General features: G+C 41.4%; 1 protein-coding gene across 7 annotated transcripts in view; it reads left to right on the top strand.

Annotated features, from left to right (window-relative positions):
- SNX24 (sorting nexin 24) overlaps positions 1 to 21,462 on the top strand; it is a 241,763-nt gene that overhangs the window by 151,275 nt on the left and 69,026 nt on the right. For all 7 annotated transcript variants that reach the window (XM_077138818.1, XM_077138812.1, XM_077138813.1 and 4 more), the window contains one exon: positions 6,945 to 7,049. In XM_077138818.1, the coding sequence (XP_076994933.1) occupies positions 6,945 to 7,049 (105 nt within the window). The remainder of the gene's footprint in view (positions 1 to 6,944; positions 7,050 to 21,462) is intronic.

Genomic DNA, 21,462 nt, shown 5'->3' with positions numbered 1-21,462 from the left:
ACATTTCTACAGACTTGTTTTAATTGGGATATTTTCTTGGTCTTAGAACTATAAACCAGCAGCTTATTAAATTCCCCTTTTTACAAGCCATTCCGTTTCTGGTATATTGCAATCTGGAAGCTAGCAAACTAGAACAACCTCCCACTTTATTTTTCCTTCTCAAGATATTTTTAGCTATTTGGGGCACCCTTTCCTTCCAAATAAATTTGGGTATTGGTTTTTCTATTTCTGCAAAGTAAGTTTTTGGGATTTTAACTGGTATTGCATTGAATCTATAAATCAATTTGGGTAGAATTGACAACTATATTTAGTCTTCCAGTCCATGAACATGGTATGCCCTTCCATTTATTTAGGTCTTCCATGATTTCTTTTAGCAATTTCTTGTAGTTTTCTTTGTATAGGTCTTTTGTATCCTTAGTTAAATTTATTTCTAAATATTTTATTCTTTTGGTTGCAATTATAAATGGAATTTTTTTCTTGATTTCCTCCTCAGATTGCTCGTTACTAATGTATAGAAACACTACTGATTTTTGAGTGTTGCTCTTGTACTGTGCCACTTTTCTGTACTCATTTATTAGCTCTAGTAGCTTGGTGTATATTTGGGGGGATTTTAGACATATAGGATCGTATCACCTGCAAACAGTGAGAGTTTTACTTCTTCCTTTCCAATGTAGATGCCTTTTATTCCTTTCTCTTTTCTGATTACTCTGGCTAGAACTTCCAGCACAATATTGAATAAGAAGGGTTACAGTAGGCATGCTTGTCTTATTCCTGATCTTAGAGGGAAAGCTTTCTGTCTTTCCCCACTGAGGATGATGTTCGTTGTGGGTTTTTCATATATTCCCTTTATTATGTTGAGGACATTCCTTTCTATTCCTATCCTTTTAAGTGTTTTCATCAAGAAAGGATGTTGAATTTTGTGAAATGCCTTTTCTGCGGCAGTTGATGTGATCATGTGTTTTATTCTGGTTTGATTTATTGGTGTAGTATATTACATTAATTGACTTTCTTATATTGAACCATCCTTGCATGCCTGGAATAAATCCCACTTGGTCATGATGTATAATTCTTTTAATATGTTGCTGTCTATTTGGATCTATTCTGTTTGGGGTATACTGTATTTCCTGGATCTGTAATTTTATGTCTTTCATAAGAGATGGAAAATTTTCAGTGATTATTTCTTCCATTAGTCCCTCTCCTCCTTTTCCCTTTTCTTCTTCTTGTGGGGCATCCACAACATGTATATTCCTGTGCTTTATGTTTTCATTCAGTTCCCTGAGACCCTACTCATATTTTTCCATACTTTTCCCTATATTTTCTTTTGTGTGTTGGATTTCAGATACCCAGTCCTGTAGCTCACTAATCCTTTCTTTTGCCTCTTCAAATCTGTCATTGTATGTTTCTCTTGTCTATTTTCTTCTCTCCACTGTGCTCTCAATTTCTGTAAGTTCTATGATCTGTTTTTTTTTTTCAAACTTTCAAGTTCTTTTTGTTCACTCAGTATCTTCTTTATATCCTCGCTCAACTTGTTGATTTGATTTTTGAGGAGATTTTCCATGTCTGTTCAGACATCCTAAATTAGTTCTTTCAACTCTTGTATCTCATTGGAAGTGTTAGGTTGTTCCTTTGACTGGACCATATCTTTGATTTTCTATGTATGCCTCATTATTTTTTGCTGGCATCTAGGCATTTGATTTCCTCAAACGGTTGTTTTCATTCTTTTAAACTAGGATTTCCTTGTGGGATGACTTTGTTCTTTATCTCTTCTTTGACATTCAGCTCAACTTTTCTAGACCTCAAGCATAGATTCTGTTTAACTGATCAGAATTTTTCAGTTCTTGCATTTCTGTTTCTTGCCCTGTGTTTGTGGATCCTTTTTTTTTGAGGAAGGTCTCCTCAGATATTATAGACCCCAGTCAGATTTTCCCAAACCACACAGTCCCATATTGTAGGAAGGTTTTAATTGCTTCCGTTTTCTAAGCTCTGGGGCCCGAATTCCTTGAAAGAAGGATTCCATTTGGTCTGTGCTCCACCTTTCTCTTGGGGAAAATATACCTGTTCTAGTTTGCTAGCTGCCAGAATGCAACACACCAGAGATGGATTGGCTTTTAATAAAAGGGGATTTATTTTATTAGTTCTTCAGAGGAAAGGCAGCTAACTTTCAACTACGGTTCTTTCTTATGCGGGAAGGCACAGGGTGATCTCTGCTGGCCTTCTCTTCAGGCCTCTGGGTTCCAACAGCTTTCCCTGGGGTGATTTATTTCTGTACCTCCAAAGGCCTGGGCTGAGCTGCAAGTGCTGAGATGAGATATACTGAGCTGCTTGGGCTGTGCTACATTGCACTCTCTCATTTAAACAGCAGCCAATTAAGTCAAACATCTTTCATTGCAGCAGGCATGCTTCCTTGCCGACTGCAGATGTAATGAGCAACAGATGAGGTTCATGTACCACTGGCTCATGTCCACAGCAAAAGAACTAGGTGCCTTCACCTGGCCAACTGAATCTAACTTGACAACTGAATCTAACTACCACAATACCCTTTAGAGAATTAACCCTTTCACCTGACTAGTTACTTTGTCTCTTAGACAAGCTTAATTCCTCCCTTGCCTGGGACAGTGCTGGAGCCTGAGAATGCTTCCAGTTCTATCTGATGAGCTGTTAAGGAATAGAAAAAAAGGAAAAAATAATAATAAAGTCTTTTCAGACCCCTGCTCCTTGGGTTTATCAATCAAGAACTTAAGTTGGTACATGGCTCTTATATCTCCAGCCTCTATGTGTCCCCTTTTCTGGGGGGCCACCCCCTTTCCAGTATTTTGTGCTCTCCAGGTCAAAAAGCGTCTGACCCCCCTACCCCCGTCAGCCCTGCCCCCTCTCTGCTAGGGCAAAAACTCCTAGTACCTTTATGCTTATTCCAGGTTCATGTGTGCTGGGGGCCTGTTTTCAGTAGTCAGAATTTGTTCATTAATTTCACAATTGGAGATTGGTTGAGCTAAGCCCTTGCTGCTAGTAAAGTCTCTTTCCTTTCCCCTCAGGAAACAGCTGGCCATGCCTGTGGGTGGAGGGGCACCAGCCTCTGGTCTTGAGGGACTTACAGTTCTGTCTGGGGTCTCAGCCATTCCACTTGTACATACTGTGTGTGTCGTATGTCTGGTCAGTGATGTTCCCAGCAATTGTTCTGTACTGTTTTTGGCTATTTATTAGCTGCTCTGTAGGACAAACTAAATTCCACACCTCACGAAGGTGCCATCTTGCCCCTCTCTCCAAGGCCATGTTCTTTTAATCCATTCCTGTGGGTGCAGACCTGTTATAGGTGGGACTTTTTGGTTAGGTTATTTTCAACCTGAGATGTGACCCAGTCCATTCAAGGTGTGTCTTAATCCTTTTACTGGAATCCTTTAAAAGAGATTACAGAGGAAAATCTCAGCAATACTCCTGGAGTTGCTGAGAGAAGAAACCACTAAAGCCAGAAGCTGAAAGCAACCAAACCCAGGAGAGAAGGACCAGTAGACACTAGCCATGTGCCTTCCCGTGTGACAGAGGTGACCCAGATGCCGGTGGCCGTTCTTCAGAGAAGTTGTCATCCTATTGATGCTTTAATTTGGACATTTTCACAGGCTTAGAACTGTGCATTTGTAAGCGAATAAATCCCCATTTTAAAAGCCAATCCATTTCTGGTATATTGCATTCCAGGAGCTTTAGCAAATCAAAAAACTATCCTAAGTGATTTATGCATTCAATAGAATTCCAATAAAAATTCCTACAACTTTCTTTGCAGAAATGAATAAGCAATGATCAAATTCATATTGTGATAGGTAAGGGGCCATGAATAGCGAAAACCATCTTTAGAAAGAACGAAGTTGGAGGACTCAAATTTCCTCATTTAGAAACTTATTCCATAGCTACAGTAATCAAAACTGTGATACTGTTACAAGGATAGACATATACACCAATGGAATAAAATAGAGAGTTCAGGAATAAACTCTGAGGCCTTTGGTCACCTGACTTTGGCAAGCGTTCTAAGTCTAGTCAGTGGAGAAAGAATAGTTCCCCTAATAAATAGTTTTGGAAAAACTGGATGTCACATATAAAAGAATGAAAGTGAGCTCCTTGTCACAGCATATACAAAATTAACTCAAAGTAACCCAGTGACCTAATTATAATAGTTAAAATTAAAACTTATAGAGGAAAATATCAAGATCTTGTATGAGGCAATGGAGCCTTAAACTTTACACCAAGAGCATGAGCAACAAAAGAAAAGTAGATAGATGGGACGTCATAAAAATTTAAAAATATTTGTGCATCAAAGGACTTTATCATGAAAATAAAAAGAGAGTTTACAGAATGGAAGAAAGTATTTGGGAAGATCTATCTGTTAAGGGTATAAAGAACTCCTACAACTCAACAACAAAAAGACAAAAAAAATTTTTCAATGACCAAGGTAATTGAATAAACATTTTTTCGAAGAAGATATGTAAATGAGCAATAAACACATGAAAAGATGGTAAACATCATTAGTCAGTAGGAAAATGCAAATCAAAACCATAATGAGCGTGGTGCAATGGTGGCTCAGTGGCAGAATTCTCACCTGCCATGCTGGGGACCCAGGTTCGATTCCCAGTGCCTGTCCATGTGAAAAAAACAAGCAAACAAAAATCCATAATGAGATACCACTTCAGCCCCCTAGAATGACTGTTATTAAAATAAATAAATAAAAAGGAAAAGGAAAATAAGTATATTGAGAATGTGGAGAAATAGGAACCTTAGTATATAATTGGTAGGAATGTGAAATGGTGCAAGCACTGCAGAAAACAGCTTGTTTCTTCAGAAAGTTTAGAATTACCATATGATTCTGTGATTTCGCTTCTAGATATATAACTAAAGGAATTGAAAGCAGGAATTCAAACAAATATTTTTAGACCAATATTCATGATAATATTATTTAGAGTAGCCAAAAGAAAGAAGTGCAAATGTCTTTTTCTTCTGCTCCTCAGCCTCAATCATTTTAATGTTCTCAGCTTTGAAATCATGGATTCTTTCTTGTCCCATCTCTTATCTGCTATAGTATAACCTGTTAGGGAAGTTTTCATTTCAGTTATTGTGATCCTCAACTCCAGCATTTCTGTTTGGTTGCTTTTTAAAATATCTAACTCTTTATTGAGATTCATATTTTCCCCTCATATCCTTTAGTTCTTTCTCCTTGATTTCCTTTATCTCCTTGAGCATTGATGCTCCAATGAGCATCTCCTTGAAGATCATCGTTCTAAAGTCTTTGTCCAGCATGTCCGAAGTCTTGTCCTCTTAGTGGTTTCTGGGTTACTGTCTTTTTCTTTGGGATGAGTTATCATTTCCCCTTTCATCATTTGTCTTGTAATCTTTAATGTGTTTTAAATGTGTCAACGCTTATATTTAGTCCCTGAACTGTCTGTTTCTTAAGTTTGTATCCATCTATGATATGAAAGAAATTTTCTTGAGTACCAGGAGCTAACAGAAGCAAACCAAAGCAAAATGCACCTTAAATAGTCTTTGCAAATTTATTCTACTTTGGCTGGTGTCTCCATCAAATCTTAGCCTCCTATCAAGAAGATCAAACTGAGACAAATGCCAAGTGCAAGGTTCTCACTGTCTTAGCTGAGCCTTTATGGAACCTACTTCTTTTCCTGTGCTTTTGCTTGCGTGTGGCCTTAGGAATTTCACCATCCCAAGGAATTTGAATGCCCCCTCTACTCCCTTTGAAACACTTTCACTGCCTCCTGGATGCTTGATTCTATCACTTTCTGCAGGTAAGTCTTTTGCCCCAGGATGCTTCAGTTTGATTATTTCTGTCTGCAGGCTGTTTCTCTGCCTTCAGGAGAAATTCTGGGTTGCCCCAGGATGCTTCAATTTGATTATTTCTGTCTGCAGGCTGTTTCTCTGCCTTCAGGAGAAATTCTGGGTTGCCCCAGGATGCTTCAATTTGATTATTTCTGTCTGCAAGCTGTTTCTCTGCCTTCAGGAAAAATTCTGGGAGGGCATGCCCAAAAGACAAGTTTCCTGGTTCCGTCTTTCAGGCTTCCACCTCATAGACTGGTGCTGACATAAAGTACCCCAGTCTGTGCCTAAGGATTACTCCACTCTCTGAAACAGGAAACACACAATGGGCACACAAGCTGGCTCATGCCACACCAGGAAACAGGTGGGGTAAGGGCTAGAAAGGGCATCACAGGCTTCACCAACGATTTTTCAGGGTGGTTTGTCTCGATTCAGCAGTTGCCCAGTTACCACAATTCTTTAACTGTTTTCTGGCATTCTGAGGAAGATGGCTCTGCAGGTTTTTGCTAATTGTTCAAGGATTCTGTGGGGAGATACTACTCTGGAGCATCCAGTACCACCATCTTGATCAATTGGAACTTCTGATCATTTTGTTTTCATGAATAGAATTTAAACCTAATTCTTAAAAGTGTTGAAAGATTCAGCCTCTCTTATTTTTAGTTTATTCTATTATAGAACTTTCAAGACGGTCTTTCAATGGTATGGGCTGATGGTTATAAACATTTACATTTTGCTTTGCTTTTTTTAATGTGGAAAAATATGTAGGAAAACTTTTAGTCAGAGATGTATTTCTCCCAAGCAGAATATTGTTGCATTAATTGATTTAAGAAACCATAAATTTCTTTATAACTCATTTACTGTACTTTACAATTTTCAGAAGAGGTTATTGAATTAATTCCAATGTGAAATGCCGATTGATAAACAACAATAACAACTCCATTGACAAAATACTCTTCTGAAACCTGCACATTTTGAACATCTTAGTGAAAGGTTTTTTTGATACAGTGTTTTCTTGTATCTTATTTTTTGAAAATAGCAGTGTCTCACTTTCTTCTTTTTGCTTGTTTCCCCAAACAATGTCTTAATACAATTAAAAAACGGTTTTTATCTTTTGTTTTTTGTTTCTGTCTTTATAGCTTAAGAAATGCATAAAAACTCCAGAAATCCCTTCTAAACATGTCAGAAACTGGGTCCCAAAAGTCCTGGAACAACGGCGCCAAGGTTTGGAAACCTATTTACAGGTAAGATGTGTTTAGATTCTGAATTAATATAATATAGCTCAAATAATCATATCTCACATTTTTCTCTCATTACTTGTGGGTGCGATCTAAAATATATCAAGCAGCCAATCAGTCTAGACTAAAATGAAAGAAATTTAAAAATTATAAATATGTTCTTTGTTGTTGTTTTTTTTCTTTAGTAGGTTCTAATTAAATTTGAGTCTGAGTCAGGAAAGTGAAAATTTAATATAAAGGTAAAAACTGATTAGAGGGGTTATGTCTGTTTTAAATTCACCTTAGTAAATTCTTTCCCTGCTTGTCATGGTTAGGGACAGGTGTCAACTTGGCCAAGTTGTGGTACCTGTTCATCTGATTGGGCAAGCACTGGCCTGTCTGTAGCAATGAGGACATTTCATAGGATTAGGTCATGATCACGTCAGCTACATCCACAGCTGATTTCCATTTGTAATCAGCCAAAGGGGAGTGTCTTCTGCAATTAGTGATGCTAAATCTAATCATGGGAAGCCTTTTAAGGAGGACTCAGAGGAGACAGGTTGCATTCCTGCTTTGGCTGGTGAGCCTCTCCTCTGGAGTTCATCCAGGCCATCCATTGGAGTCATCGGCTTCGCAGCCTGCCCTGTGGATTTTGGACTCTGCGTTCCTATGGTCGCGTGAGACACTTTCATAAATTTTATATTTGCAACTGTTCCCTGTTGATTCTGTTTCTCTAGAGAACCCTAACTAATACATCTTGGTACCAGGAGTGGTTCTTAAGGAACAGAATCTTAAAAATGGGTTTTTATGAATGGTTTTCTACTCTGACTGGTCTCAGAGACACTAAGGACTCTGATTCCCGCAATCAGAATGACACTCCCAACCCGTGGACTGAGTTGGCAAAGGAGATAGTCAAAATATCATCATTCGATTCTCCTAATGCTTCGCTTGTACAAAGCCAGACTCTGGGGGATAATGTTTTTGACACCTTTACAGAGTTTTGTAGAAATAAGAGTTATAGAGATGTTGGTTGGTTGTTGTTAGATACACTGTCTACATTAAAGGGTGAAAGGGATGGGCTTAAGGCTTCAAACGAGAAGCTTAAGCGCCGTCTGAAAGATGTAGAGGTTTCTATGAGTATCCTGAAGGAAAATCTTATTTCCTGTAGCCGTAGACTTGAGATCTCTGAAAATCAGACTTAGAATCTTATTGTTAGAGTAGCAACTTTAGAACGTAAACTGAAATCTCAGTCTTGCATGGTGTCTGCCGTTAAAGTGAGGGCATTGATTGGAAAGGAGTGGGACCCTGAAAAATGGGATGGTGACATATGGATTGATAATGATGTTGGGGGTGAGGTTGAAACCCTAGACCATGCTGAGCCTTCTTTAGATAACCCTGTAATAGTCTGCCCTGAGGACATAGCCGCCCCACCTCCATCCTGCCATGAGGAATTGGCCACCCAACCTCCTCCTGAAGGGATTAGCCCTAGAGTGATTAATCCTGTTTCACCAGATGAAACTGCAAATGAAAGCCCTGAAGCAAATGGCTTGGAAGATACTTCTAATTCTTTTCATGACCCACCCCCACCACCCCTCATTTCTTCTAGACCGATAACTAGACTAAAGTCCCAACAAGCCCCTAAAGGTGAGGTACAAAGTATCACACATGAGGAGGTACGTTATACTCCAAAAGAACTGTGTGAGTTTTCCAATTTATATAGATAGAAATCAGGGGAATATGTGTGGCAATGGATTTTAAGAGTGGGATAATGGTGGGAGGAATATAAGGCTGGATCAGGCTGAATTTATTGATATGGGCCCACTAAGCAGAGATTCTGCATTCAATGTTATAGCTTGAGCAGTTAGAAAAGGTGTTAACAGCTTGTTTGGGTGGCTGGTTGAAACATGGATCAAAAGGTGGCCAACATTACCTGAGGTTGAAATGCCAGAACTGCCCTGGTATAATGTAGATGAGGGGATCCAGAGGCTTAGAGAGATTGGGATGTTAGAGTGGATTTATCATGCAAAGCCTGCTCTTACACCCCAGGAATGTCCAGAGGATGCACCTTTTACCAGAACAGTGAGAAATAAGTTTGTGAGACTAGCACCATCATCCCTCAAGAGCTCTGTGGTTGCACTTCTCTGTAGGTCAGATATTACTGTAGGAACTGCTGTCACTGAGCTGGAATCCTTAAACACAATGGGGATGACAGGATCCCGAGTTGGCAGAAGCCAGGTGGCAGCACTTAATCACCAAAGACAGGGTAGACGCGGGTATTATAATAGACAACAAACTCAAAGGAGGCATCAAAATTATATGACACGCAGAGATTTGTGGCATTGGCTAGTAAATCATGGGGTGCCTAGAAATACAATAGAAGGGCAGTCTACTAAATTCTTGTTGGAGCTGTATAAACAAAAGAGTTCTAGGTCAAGGGAACAGAAGTCTAACCTGAATTACAAAAACACAGAGTCACGGCCCCTTAATCAATTTCTAGACTTGAAACAGTTTACAGACCCTGAGCCCCTTGAATGAAGGGGAGGCCAGGTCCCTATGGGGGAGAAACCTGTTACACTGCCACAAATTTATACTGTTAACCTTCCTCTAAGTCTTCCCCAAGGAGACCGACAGCCTTTTACCAGGGTAACTGTGCACTGGGGAAAAGGAAATGATCAGATATTTCGGGGATTATTAGACACTGGTTCAGAAGTGACATTAATTCCAGGGGACCCAAAACGTCACTCTGGACCACCAGTCAGAGTGGGGGCTTATGGAGGCCAGGTGATCAATGGAGTTTTAGCTCAGGTCCGTCTCACAGTGGGTCCAGTGGGCCCCCGGACCCATCCTGTAGTTATTTCCCCAGTTCCAGAATGTATAATTGGCATAGACATACTGAGCAACTGGCAGAATCCCCACGTTGGTTCTCTAACTCGTGCAGTGAGGGCTATTATGGTGGGAAAGGCCAAGTGGAAGCCACTAGAACTGCCCCTACCAAGCAAAATAGTAAGTCAAAAGCAATACCGTATTCCTGGAGGGATTGCAGAGATTACTGCCACTCTTAAGGACTTGAAAGATGTAGGGGTGGTGATTCCCACCACATCCCCGTTCAACTCTCCTATTTGGCCTGTGCAGAAAACAGATGGGTCTTGGAGAATGACAGTGGATTATCATAAACTCAACCAGGTGGTAACTCCAATTGCAGCTGCTGTTCCAGATGTAGTATCATTGCTTGAGCAAATCAATACATCCCCTGGTACCTGGTATGCAGCTATTGATCTGGCAAATGCTTTTTTCTCAACAGCTATTAGTAAGGACCACCAGAAACAGTTTGCTTTCAGCTGGCAAGGTCAGCAATATACTTTCACTGTCCTACCTCAGGGGTATATCAACTCTCCAGCCCTATGTCATAATCTTGTTCGCAGAGACCTTGATCGTTTCTGCCTCCCACAAGACATCACACTGGTCCATTATATTGATGATATCATGTTGATTGGACCTAGTGAGCAAGAAGTAGCAACTACTCTAGATTTACTGGTAAGGCATTTGCATGTCAGAGGATGGGAGATAAATCCAACAAAAATACAGAGGCCTTCCACCTCAGTAAAACTTCTAGGTGTCCAGTGGTGTGGGGCGTGTTGAGTTATCCCTTCTAAAGTGAAGGATAAATTGCTGCATCTGGCCCCTCCCACAACCAAAAAAGAGGCACAACGCCTAGTGGGTCTTTTTGGATTTTGGCGACAACATATTCCTCATTTGGGTGTGCTACTCCGGCCCATTTATCGAGTGACCAGAAAAGCTGCTAATTTTGAGTGGGGACCTGAACAAGAGGAGGCTCTGCGACAGGTCCAGGCTGCTGTGCAAGCTGCTCTGCCACTTGGGCCATATGATCCAGCAGATCCAATGGTGCTGGAAGTGTCAGTGGCAAATAGAGATGCTGTCTGGAGCCTTTGGCAGGCCCCTATAGGAGAATCACAATGCAGACCCTTAGGATTTTGGAGCAAAGCCTTACCATCTGCTGCAGATAACTACTCTCCTTTTGAGAAACAGCTTTTGGCCTGCTACTGGGCCTTAGTAGAGACTGAACGCTTAACCATGGGCCACCAAGTTACCATGAGACCTGAGCTGCCTATCATGAGTTGGGTGTTGTCTGACCCACCAAGCCATAAAGTTGGGCGTGCACAGCAGCACTCTATTGTAAAGTGGAAATGGTATATACAAGATAGAGCCAGAGCAGGTCCTGAAGGCACAAGTAAGTTACATGAAGAAGTGGCACAAATGCCCATGGTTTCCACTCCTGCTGCCACATTACCTTCTCTTTCCCAGACCAGAGCTATGGCCTCTTGGGGAGTTCCTTACAGTGAATTGACTGAGGAAGAGAAACTCGGGCCTGGTTTACAGATGGTTCAGCACGATATGCAGGTACCACCCGAAAGTGAACAGCTGCAGCATTACAACCCCTTTCTGGGGTGTCCTTGAAGGACAGTGGTGAGAGGAAATCCTCCCAGTGGGCAGAACTTCGAGCAGTGCACCTGGTTGTTCATTTTGCTTGGAAGGAAAACTGGCCAGAGGTGCGTTTGTATACTGACTCATGGGCTGTTGCTAATGGTTTGGCTGGATGGTCAGGGACTTTGAAAGACCATAATTGGAAAATTGGTGACAAAGAGGTCTGGGGAAGAAGTATGTGGATAGACCTTTCTGAGTGGGCTAAAAACATGAAGATATTTGTGTCCCATGTGAATGCACACCAGAGGGTGACTTCAGCAGAGGAAGATTTTAATAATCAAGTGGATAAGATGACCCGTTCTATGGATACCAGTCAGCCTCTTTCCCCAGAAACTCCTGTTATTGCTCAATGGGCTCATGAACAAAGTGGTCATGGTGGTAGGGATGGAGGTTATGCATGGGCTCAGCAACATGGGCTTCCACTCACCAAGGCTGACCTGGCTACAGCCACTGCTGAGTGCCCAGTCTGCCAGCAGCAGAGACCCACACTCAGCCCCCGATATGGCACCATTCCCCGAGGTGACCAGCCAGCTACATGGTGGCAGGTTGATTACATTGGACCACTCCCTTCATGGAAGGGGCAGCGATTTGTTCTAACTGGAATAGACACATACTCTGGATATGGGTTTGCTTTCCCTGCATGCAATGCTTCTGCCAAAACTACTATCCGTGGGCTTACAGAATGCCTTATCCATCGTCATGGTATTCCACATAGCATTGCTTCGGATCAAGGAACACACTTCACAGCAAATGAAGTGTGGGAATGGGCACATGCTCATGGAATTCTCTGGTCTTACCATGTTCCCCATCATCCAGAAGCTGCTGGATTGATAGAACGGTGGAATGGCCTTCTGAAAACTCAATTACGGTGCCAACTAGGTGGCAAAAACTTGAAAGGCTGGGGTAATGTTCTCCAGGAAGCTGTGTATGCTCTGAATCAGCGTCCGCTGTATGGTGCTGTTTCTCCCATAGCCAGAATCCATGGGTCCAGGAACCAAGGGGTGGAAATGGGAGTGGTACCACTCACTATTACTCCTAGTGATCCACTAGGAAAATTTTTGCTTCCTGTCCCTGCTACCCTGAGTTCTGCTGATCTACAGGTTTTAGTTCCAAACGGGGTGTGCTTTCTCCAGGAGAAACAACAGTGATACCTCTGAACTGGAAGTTAAGATTGCCACCTGGCCACTTTGGGCTACTTATGCCTCTGGATCAACACACCAAGAAGGGGATTACATTATTGTCTGGGGTAATTGACCCTGACTATCAGAAGGAAGTAGGTCTGCAACTACATAATGGAGGTAAAGAAGAGTTTTCTTGGAATATAGGAGATCCCCTGGGGCGTCTATTAGTACTCCCATGCCCTGTGATTAAAATCAATGGAAAACTGCAACAACACAATCCAGGCAGGACCACTAATGGCTCTGAGACTTCAGGAATGAAGGTTTGGGTCACCCCACCAGGCAAAGAACCACGGCCAGCTGAAGTGCTTGCTGAGGGGAAAGGGAACATGGAATGGGTAGTGGAAGAAGGTAGTGATAAATATGAACTTCGACCACGTGATCAGTTACAGAAACGAGGACTGTAATGCTGTTTTGTTCGTATTATACTATTTAAGTTGTAAGATATCGAATGTTGCCCAAGGATTTGCACCCTATTCTGGAGAGATTTAATGTGTTTCCAGTTATATGCAGGACAGCTGAGTATTGTCAGGTAAAAGAAAAAATGTGTGCTTATTTGTTTTCATTTGGAAATTAAGTATGGTCTAAGGTGATATATATATATAGGTGCCAAGTTGACAAGGGGTGGACTGTCATGGTTAGGGACAGGTGTCAACTTGGCCAAGTTGTGGTACCTGTTCATCTGATTGGGCAAGTGCTGGCCTGTCTGTTGCAATGAGGACATTTCATAGGATTAGGTCATGATCACGTCAGCTACATCCACAGCTGATTCCATTTGTAATCAGCCAAAGGGGAGTGTCTTCTGCAATTAGTGATGCTAAATGCAATCATGGGAAGCCTTTTAAGGAGGACTCAGAGGAGACAGGTTGCATTCCTGCTTTGGCTGGTGAGCCTCTCCTGTGGAGTTCATCCAGGCCATCCATTGGAGTCATCGGCTTTGCAGCCTGCCCTGTGGATTTTGGACTCTGCGTTCCTATGGTCACGTGAGACACTTTCATAAATTTTATATTTGCAAGTGTTCCCTGTTGATTCTGTTTCTCTAGAGAACCCTAACTAATACACTGCTTAAGGAAGTTTCTGCTCTTTAGCAACCCCGGTCTTTAGCAGGAACAGGTGGGAAGGGGAGAAAGTGAAAGACATTGACTTTTCAGTGGGACTGGCTGGTTTATTTACAGAATCGAATTAAGAATGAGTTTGCAAAAATTGCTTATGGTGAAATGCCAACTTTTCTTTAGATTAGAATACATGTTTTAAATAGAATGCACTAATATGCTCTTTTCTGTATGGTGAAATGCCAACTTTTCTTTAGATTAGAATACATGTTTTAAATAGAATGCACTAATATGCTCTTTTCTGTACTGAGAGGAGCAGTACTGCTGTGTCTAGTGACAGTAAAAACAAAAGGAAAATGAGGAGCAGTGGAAGCCTCTCTGTTTGAAACAAAAAGAACTTAGAGGTCTAAAAATTTTATGTAGTCATCATTAAATAATTCCACTGTTTTATGGGTGAGAAACTAAATCTAAAAATCACTGTGTGTGTAGGGCAAGGAGTGAGATGGGGCCAGCCTGGTGGTCAGCCAGTATACCTGTGCACCTAAATCCACTCGGGAGGCTGAAGGATGAGAATGAATGGTGGGGTAAGGACTGGGGAATATCTTGGCTCTCAAAACAGGAGAGCTGAACTTCACTTAAGAGTTATGAATTTACCATGATGATCTTTTCATCTGAGTACACATTACTTTCATACTGAGTACACAGGTAGTCAGACGGAGTTTTTTCTTTGATATCTTCTTGTACCCATTAGACAGTTAATCTAGGGTAGGTTCTGTTAGAGAGGAAATGACGGACTGTGTGAAGCCAATACGACTTCTTCTACAGAGCTTTTCTGGGTGCTTGTGCCTGAATCCGTGGTGACAAGAAGCTAAGGAGGAGAGGCCACCTCTGCAGATTTTACTTTGTGGTAAATTTAAAGGACTCTCTTCCAGTAAAAAGATGCTGAGAGCCCGTTACTGGCCTCCTCATTAAGCTCATATTTGAAACCCCTGAGGACATCTGTGAGAGGAGGCGCTATCTTCTGTTTTTGCTTTTCTGCTCTTGGGTACAGTGGAAAGCGGAATCCTTCACTGCCTCTGCCAGGGGGTGAGAGCTGAAAGTTAATGGGGATTCCCATTTGTGGGGGAATGCTTGTGGCCATGTTCCTTCAGACTGTGCGTGAAGCCACAAGACTTCTGTAGCTTCGGGCAACACTACAGAACGAAGTTCTTAAAAGCTGGACTTTAGAAATGTGCACAAAGGATAAAAAAGTGCATGTTCTTTATAATTAAATTGAATAGGTAAACAATACGTTCTTGTTTGTAAGCCAAATTTTCCATAGATACTGTATATGCATCTTCAAGCTTTAGTTTTACTCTTTAATTTTACTCTTCCCCTTTCCCCTATTGTATTTGACATATGACTTTCATTACTTCTCAATGTAAACATTTTAAGTTGTTTGTACTTTGCTTATAAATATGTGGATGTGATTCATCTGGCCCAGGGATGAGTTTATAGTACCCCTCCAATGGAGCTTAGAATTTTCAGCCCTCAGATCTGGGGGTTGACAGATGTGGTTAAAGGCTGAGAGGGCTTGCTCCCTGCTGTGCATTTACTATTCAGTTTCTCACTTAATTATCCGAGGAATTGAAGGGAGGGCTCTCTTCTTTCTTTTTTCCACTTGATTCTATTTGCAGGCAGTGGGAACTTGACAGAAATGGCAAAATGCGTGTGAGCAGTTTATCAATCCCAAGTGGAGTGAAAATGCTGGCCTAGGTGCCATTTCTTGATGACTTTTGGTGTTTAAATCTCTTTGGAAGTAGCATAGTGTTACAGTTCCTTCAGTCCCACTCTCAGAGCTGGTCTGAACCCATCGAGCAGCTGCTGTCACCACTTGTTAGCAGGCAGCATCCTACCACTGACCCCCCCTTGTCATCAGACAGGATAGCCTCCGTTCTACCCGTGAACCTAAGAAGGTACTGACACCCCGAAGCTGTTATCTAAAACTCACAGGGAACTTAAAATTATCTAGTCCCCCTTGCCTCATCCCATTCAGTTATGCTTAGGACTCAAGCTGTTCTGGAGGGTGGAATACAAAAGGACAAGAAGGTGCTGCCAAATGGAGGGGTAGGGAGAGGATGGCAAAATCTCCTTCTTCCCCCAAAGCAGCAGGCAGGCAGGCAGAAACTCTCTGAATCAGCCGGGGGCCTGGGAGACAGGATAGGTGATCTCAGTGTCCCCATCAGTGCTGGATGAAGGGACGTAGAAGTTGGGGACAGAGACGGCAGTTCTGGCTGAGGTGCTTGGTACCCACCCTTGAGGGAAGCAGCAGCAGGAGACCTGATCCTTGCCTATGGAGATGGCTGTGGGAGTCTTCCACCCCCAAAATAAAGGGGGGCATCACCCAATGCCGAGTCAGATATTGGCCCACAAAGTGAGAGTCCCACAGTTTTAGCTGAGCGCAGTGAGATGCTGGCAGGTGCCACCAGTTAAACAGCTTCTGAGGACGAATAAGTAACTGAAGAGTGCCATCTGCTGGACAGACCAGAAAGTGCAGGAGACGAAAGCAGAGCTTTTTGGAGCCTCTTCTGACCCTGCGGCAGTCTCTTTGGAGATGGCGTGCACCCTACATGGGCAGCGAACTGTGTTTTGGCTGGGAAATACTGACAACTCAACTGTCAAAGTGGTGTCCTAAAACAAACTCAGAACACGACTAAATCCTAGACAAGAGAGAGAAACCAACCTTCAGAATAGAACCATCAAGATAATCAGATACCTAGATATCAAAAAAAAAAATACACACAAGACATACTTAGACAAAGGAAGAAATGGCCCAATCAGGGGAACAAATCAAAAAGCCAGAGGAGACACAGAATCTGGAACAAGTAATCAATTTTTATGAAACAAGTAATCTTCTTTGAATCTGAATCAGTTCAAAGAAATGAAGGAAAATATACATAAGAGAAGAAGATATTAAGGAGACACTAGGAGAGCATAAAAAAGAATTTGAAAGAATACATAGGAGAAAAACAGACATTATGGGAATGAAGGACATTGTAGATGAAATTAAAAATGTACTACAGACATGCAACAGAGCAGATTTGAAGAGGCAGAAGAGAGAATCAACGAGCTGGAAAACAGGACAACTGAATTCAAATGCACAGAAGAACAAACGGAGAAAAAAACGGCAAAACTTGAGCAGGGTCTCAGGAAAATGATTGACGACACAAAGTGCACAATTGTACGCATCATACCTTCTGGGATGTCCCAGAAGGAGAAGAGAAGGGAAAAGGGACAGGAAATATTTCAAGAAAATAATGGCTGAAAATTTCTCAACATTTATAAAAGAAATATGCAAATCCAAGAAACCCAGTGTACTCCGAACAGAATAAATCCAAATAGACCCCTCTGTGCCAGTTTGAATCCATTATGTACCTCAGAAAAGCCATCTTTTTTTTTTACATGGGAATCGAACCCGGGTCCTCTAGCATGGCAGGCAAGCATTCTTGCCTGCTGAGCCACCATGGCCCGCCCCAGAAAAGCCATTTTAATCCTGATCTAATCTTGTAGATGCAGCTGTTTCTTTTATTCCTGATTCAGTACTGCAGTGTGAAACTTTTGATTACATTATTTCCGCTGAGATGTGGCATGCCCAATTGTGGGTGTGACCTCTTGATTAGTTGGAGATGTGACTCCACCCATTCCAGTGGGGCTTGATTAGTTTACTGGAATCCTTTAAAGGAGGAAACATTTTGCAAATGACAGAAGCCTCAGAGCTGACAGCAGGACTGACATAAACTTCAGAGCAGAGCTAACACAGCTGCCAACACTTAGAGAACAGAGATACAGATGGTTGGAGATGCTTGGAGCCCAGCAGACACCACCAGGAGATATTAAGCAAGCCAGAACCTGGTGAGAGCCACGGGAAGCCAAGAGATGAAAGCCAGCCTTAGAGAAGCAACGTGAGGAACCCCCACGGAACAGAGGCTGAAAGCAATGGAGCCCAGGAACAAGGGACCAGCAGATGCCAGCCACATGACTGCCCAGCTGACCAAAGTGTACCTGACCAATTGGCCTTTCTTAAGTGAAGGTAACCTCTTGTTGGTGCCTTAATTTGAACACTTTCACTTCCTCAGAACTGTAAACTTGTAACTTATTAAATTCCCTGTTATAAAAGCCATTCCGGTTCTGGTATATTACAGCTTGCAAACTAAGACACCCTCCAAGACACAGGCTAATCAGACTGCCAAATGCCAGAGAGAAGGAGAAAATTCTGAAAGCAGCAAGAGAAAAGCAATTCATCACATACGAGAGAAGCCAAACAAGATCAAGTGCTAATTTCTCATCAGACACAATGAAAGCGCGAACGCTATATTTAAGATCCTGCAAGAGAAAAATTGCCAGCCAAGAATTCTTTATCCAGCAAAGCTGTCCTTCAAAAATGAGGGAGAGAGTTGAATGCGCCTGCATAAGGGCTTCCCAACTGAAGTTCCCTGGGGCTGCAAGGACCTCCCTGCAGCTGCATGTGGTTGCAACTTCCCCAGCAGACTCAGCTGCAGTCGTGTGCACACGCTGAGAGACTCGGTTGAATTCTGCCTGATGGCTGCTTGGTGTGACCAGGCCATCACAGTCTTCTCCCCAGACGGCTACCTTTTCCAAGTGGAATATGCTCAGGAAGCCATGGGGAAAAGATCCATGGCAGCTGGAATTCAAGGTACTGATATAGTTGTACTTAGGATAGAAAAAAATCTGTTGCCAAGTATTCTAGTTTGCTGGCTGCTGGAATGCAATATACCAGAAACCGAATGGCTTTTAAAAAGGGGACTTTAATAAGTTGTTCATTTACAGTTCTAAGGCCAAGAAAATGCCCCATTTAAAACAAGTCTATAGAATGTCCAATCTAAGTCATCCAGGGAAAGATACCTTGGTTCAAAAAGGCTGATGACAGTTCAGCGTTTCTCTCTCAACTGGAAGGGCACATGCCAAACACGGTGGCATCTGCTGGCTTTCTCTCCAGGCCTCTTGCTTCGTGGAGCTCCCTGGGAGGCATGTTCTTCTTCATCTCCAAAAGTCGCTGGTTGGTGGACTCTCTGCTTCGTGGTTCTGTGGCATTCTTGTGGCTCTGTTGTCGTTCTCTGCTCCCAGAATCTCCAGCTTTCTCCAAAATGTTTTATAGGATTCCACTAAACTGATCAAGACCCGCCTGAATAGGTCTCCACCTAATCAAGTTTAATACCCACGCTTGACTGAGTCACATCTCCATGATAACCTACTCAAGTTTCCAACCTATAGTACTGAATAGGGATTAGAAGAAACGGTTGCTCCCACAAGATGGATTAGGATTAAAGCATGGCTTTTCTAGGGTACATAAATCCTTTCAAACTGGCACACCAGGCTTCAAGATGAAAGAACTGTGATGAAAATTTGTGACCTTGATGATCGTGTCTGCATGACTTTTGCAGAACTAACTGCTGATGCAAGAGTAGTAATCAGCAGAGCCCATGAGAAGTTTCAGTCATAAACTAGCAGTGGGGGGCCTGGTCACTGAGGCATATATAACATGCTTTATAGCAGCTTTAAAGCAGAAATATACTCGGAGCAATGGACAAAGACTTTTGGTATTTCTGCCTTAACTGTAGGTTTTGATGATGATGGTATCCCAAGATTGTACCAGATAAATCCCTCTGGTAACTATTATGCTTTTTTCCTTCAAGAAGATCTATAAAATTATTTTCTAGGAAGCATAGGGTATCCGTATTACAGTTTTTATGTAAAGACCTAAGTGTCTTTGTGGTTTTAAAAAACCTGGAAAAAAAAGTCTATGCACAGTTATTTCATCAAAAACTTTCAGATCACAGGGATAAAAGAGATCTTAAGAGGTTGGAGCCTGGATGGATAGGAGGAACACATGCCAAGGGAATAGAATGAGTGTGGTATCAGAATTCTCATAGCAGCATTGAAAGCTAGAAAACAACGGGACAATGTCTGTAAATGCTGAGCAAAAATGGTATTCAGCCTACAGTACTATGCCCACTCAAATTGTCAGTCAGAAATAGGGGCTCAAGAATTTTACCTCCCTGGCATTCTTTTTCAGGAAGCTGCTAGAGAATGTGGCCCAGCAAACAAGGGAGTAAACAAAGAAAGGAAAAGACATAAATCCTAGGAAATAGTGATTAAAGCACAGGAAGAGAGGCAATGCGAAGTCCTCGGAGCCAACTGGTACAGATTAGAATAGGAAGTTTGGAGCCTGCAAGAAGAAAGCTCCAGAAACAAAAATTCAAGTGCTAGAAATGGTATTTGAACTTTCAAAAATACTGGTTGGTGCATGATTAACCTGCTGGGAAAATTTGGAAAATTTTAGCACTAGGTATCTAAAACACTAGCTAATGGTAAAACAAGGTAATTATCAGCTTCAGAAAACAAGAATTTACCTGGAAAAGAAATGTAATAGTTTACTTTTTTTAAGCTTTTGCTTAATGTGCTTCTTTATTCACAATAAAAAGTCAAGTCACATCATAACGTTTTTTTTTCATTTATATCAGGGGAAATCATTTCATACAAGTGTGGATGTTTTCCTTGTAGTGTGATTAAAAAAAACAAACAAGAAAACACAAAAATTTTTTTCCACCAGTTGAGATGGAGTCACAGGAGGAGAGAGATGCTGAAATATTACTCTGGCTATTAATCTTGTGTGAATGTCAATAAAGAGCACTTTCACTCATGTAAAAAGAAGTGAGAGAGAGTTTAAAATATTCACAGATAAACAGAAGCCAAGAGAGTTCATTAATGAGACCAGCAGGAGAGTTCTGCTGGCTGAAAAGAAAAGACAGGAGAGGGATCCCTGGAGGAGGGTACAAAAGAGTATTATTAAAGGTAACTAAAAGAATAAAAAGAGAAGAAAAGAAATAATCTCACAAATAAAGCCAAAGGATAAAATGGTTGAAGTAAGTACTGCTTTTACAGTAATAGCATTGACTGTTAGTGGATTAGTTTCCACCATCAAAAGGCACAGATTGGCAGAATGGATAAAAAATTATGATCCATCTAAATGCTGTTTTCGGATGACTCATTTTAAACCCCAAAATACAAGTAAAAAGTGAAAGGATGGAAAAAAATATTCCACACAAGCAGTAAAACAATTAGCTACACCAATATCAGACAGAATAGACTAAATGTAAAAAATGTTATGAGATAAAGAAGGACACTATATATTAGTAAAAGGGGCAATTCACCAAGAAGAAATAACAATCAGAGATATCCGTATACCTAATCAAGGTGTCCTAAAGTACATGAGGCAAACACTGGCAAAACTGAGGGACTGATAGTGTATCTACAATAATAATGGGAGATTTCATCACACCACTCTTTTGAATAGACAGGACATCTAAACAGAGGATCAATAAAGACACAGAGAACCTAAATAATATGGTAAATGAACTAGATCTAACAGACATATATAGAACATTGCATGCCAAAATAGCAGGATATACGTTCTTCTCAAGTGCTCATTGAACATTCTTCAGGAGAGACCATATGCTGGGGCACAAAACAGGATTAATAGATTTAAAATGATTGAAATTATACAAAGCATTTTCTCTAATCAAAATGGAATGAAGCTGAAAATCAATAACAATTAGAGAACTGGAAAATTCACAAATATATAGGGGTTAAACATCATGCTTTTAAACAGTCAGTGGGCCAAAGAAGAAGTAACAAGACAAATTGGTA

This window comes from Tamandua tetradactyla, chromosome 21 (assembly GCF_023851605.1).
Source record: "Tamandua tetradactyla isolate mTamTet1 chromosome 21, mTamTet1.pri, whole genome shotgun sequence".
Lineage (NCBI taxonomy): Eukaryota > Metazoa > Chordata > Mammalia > Pilosa > Myrmecophagidae > Tamandua > Tamandua tetradactyla.
The sequence above is the reverse complement of the archived record's forward strand: the minus strand, read 5'-3'. Positions and strand labels throughout refer to the sequence as shown.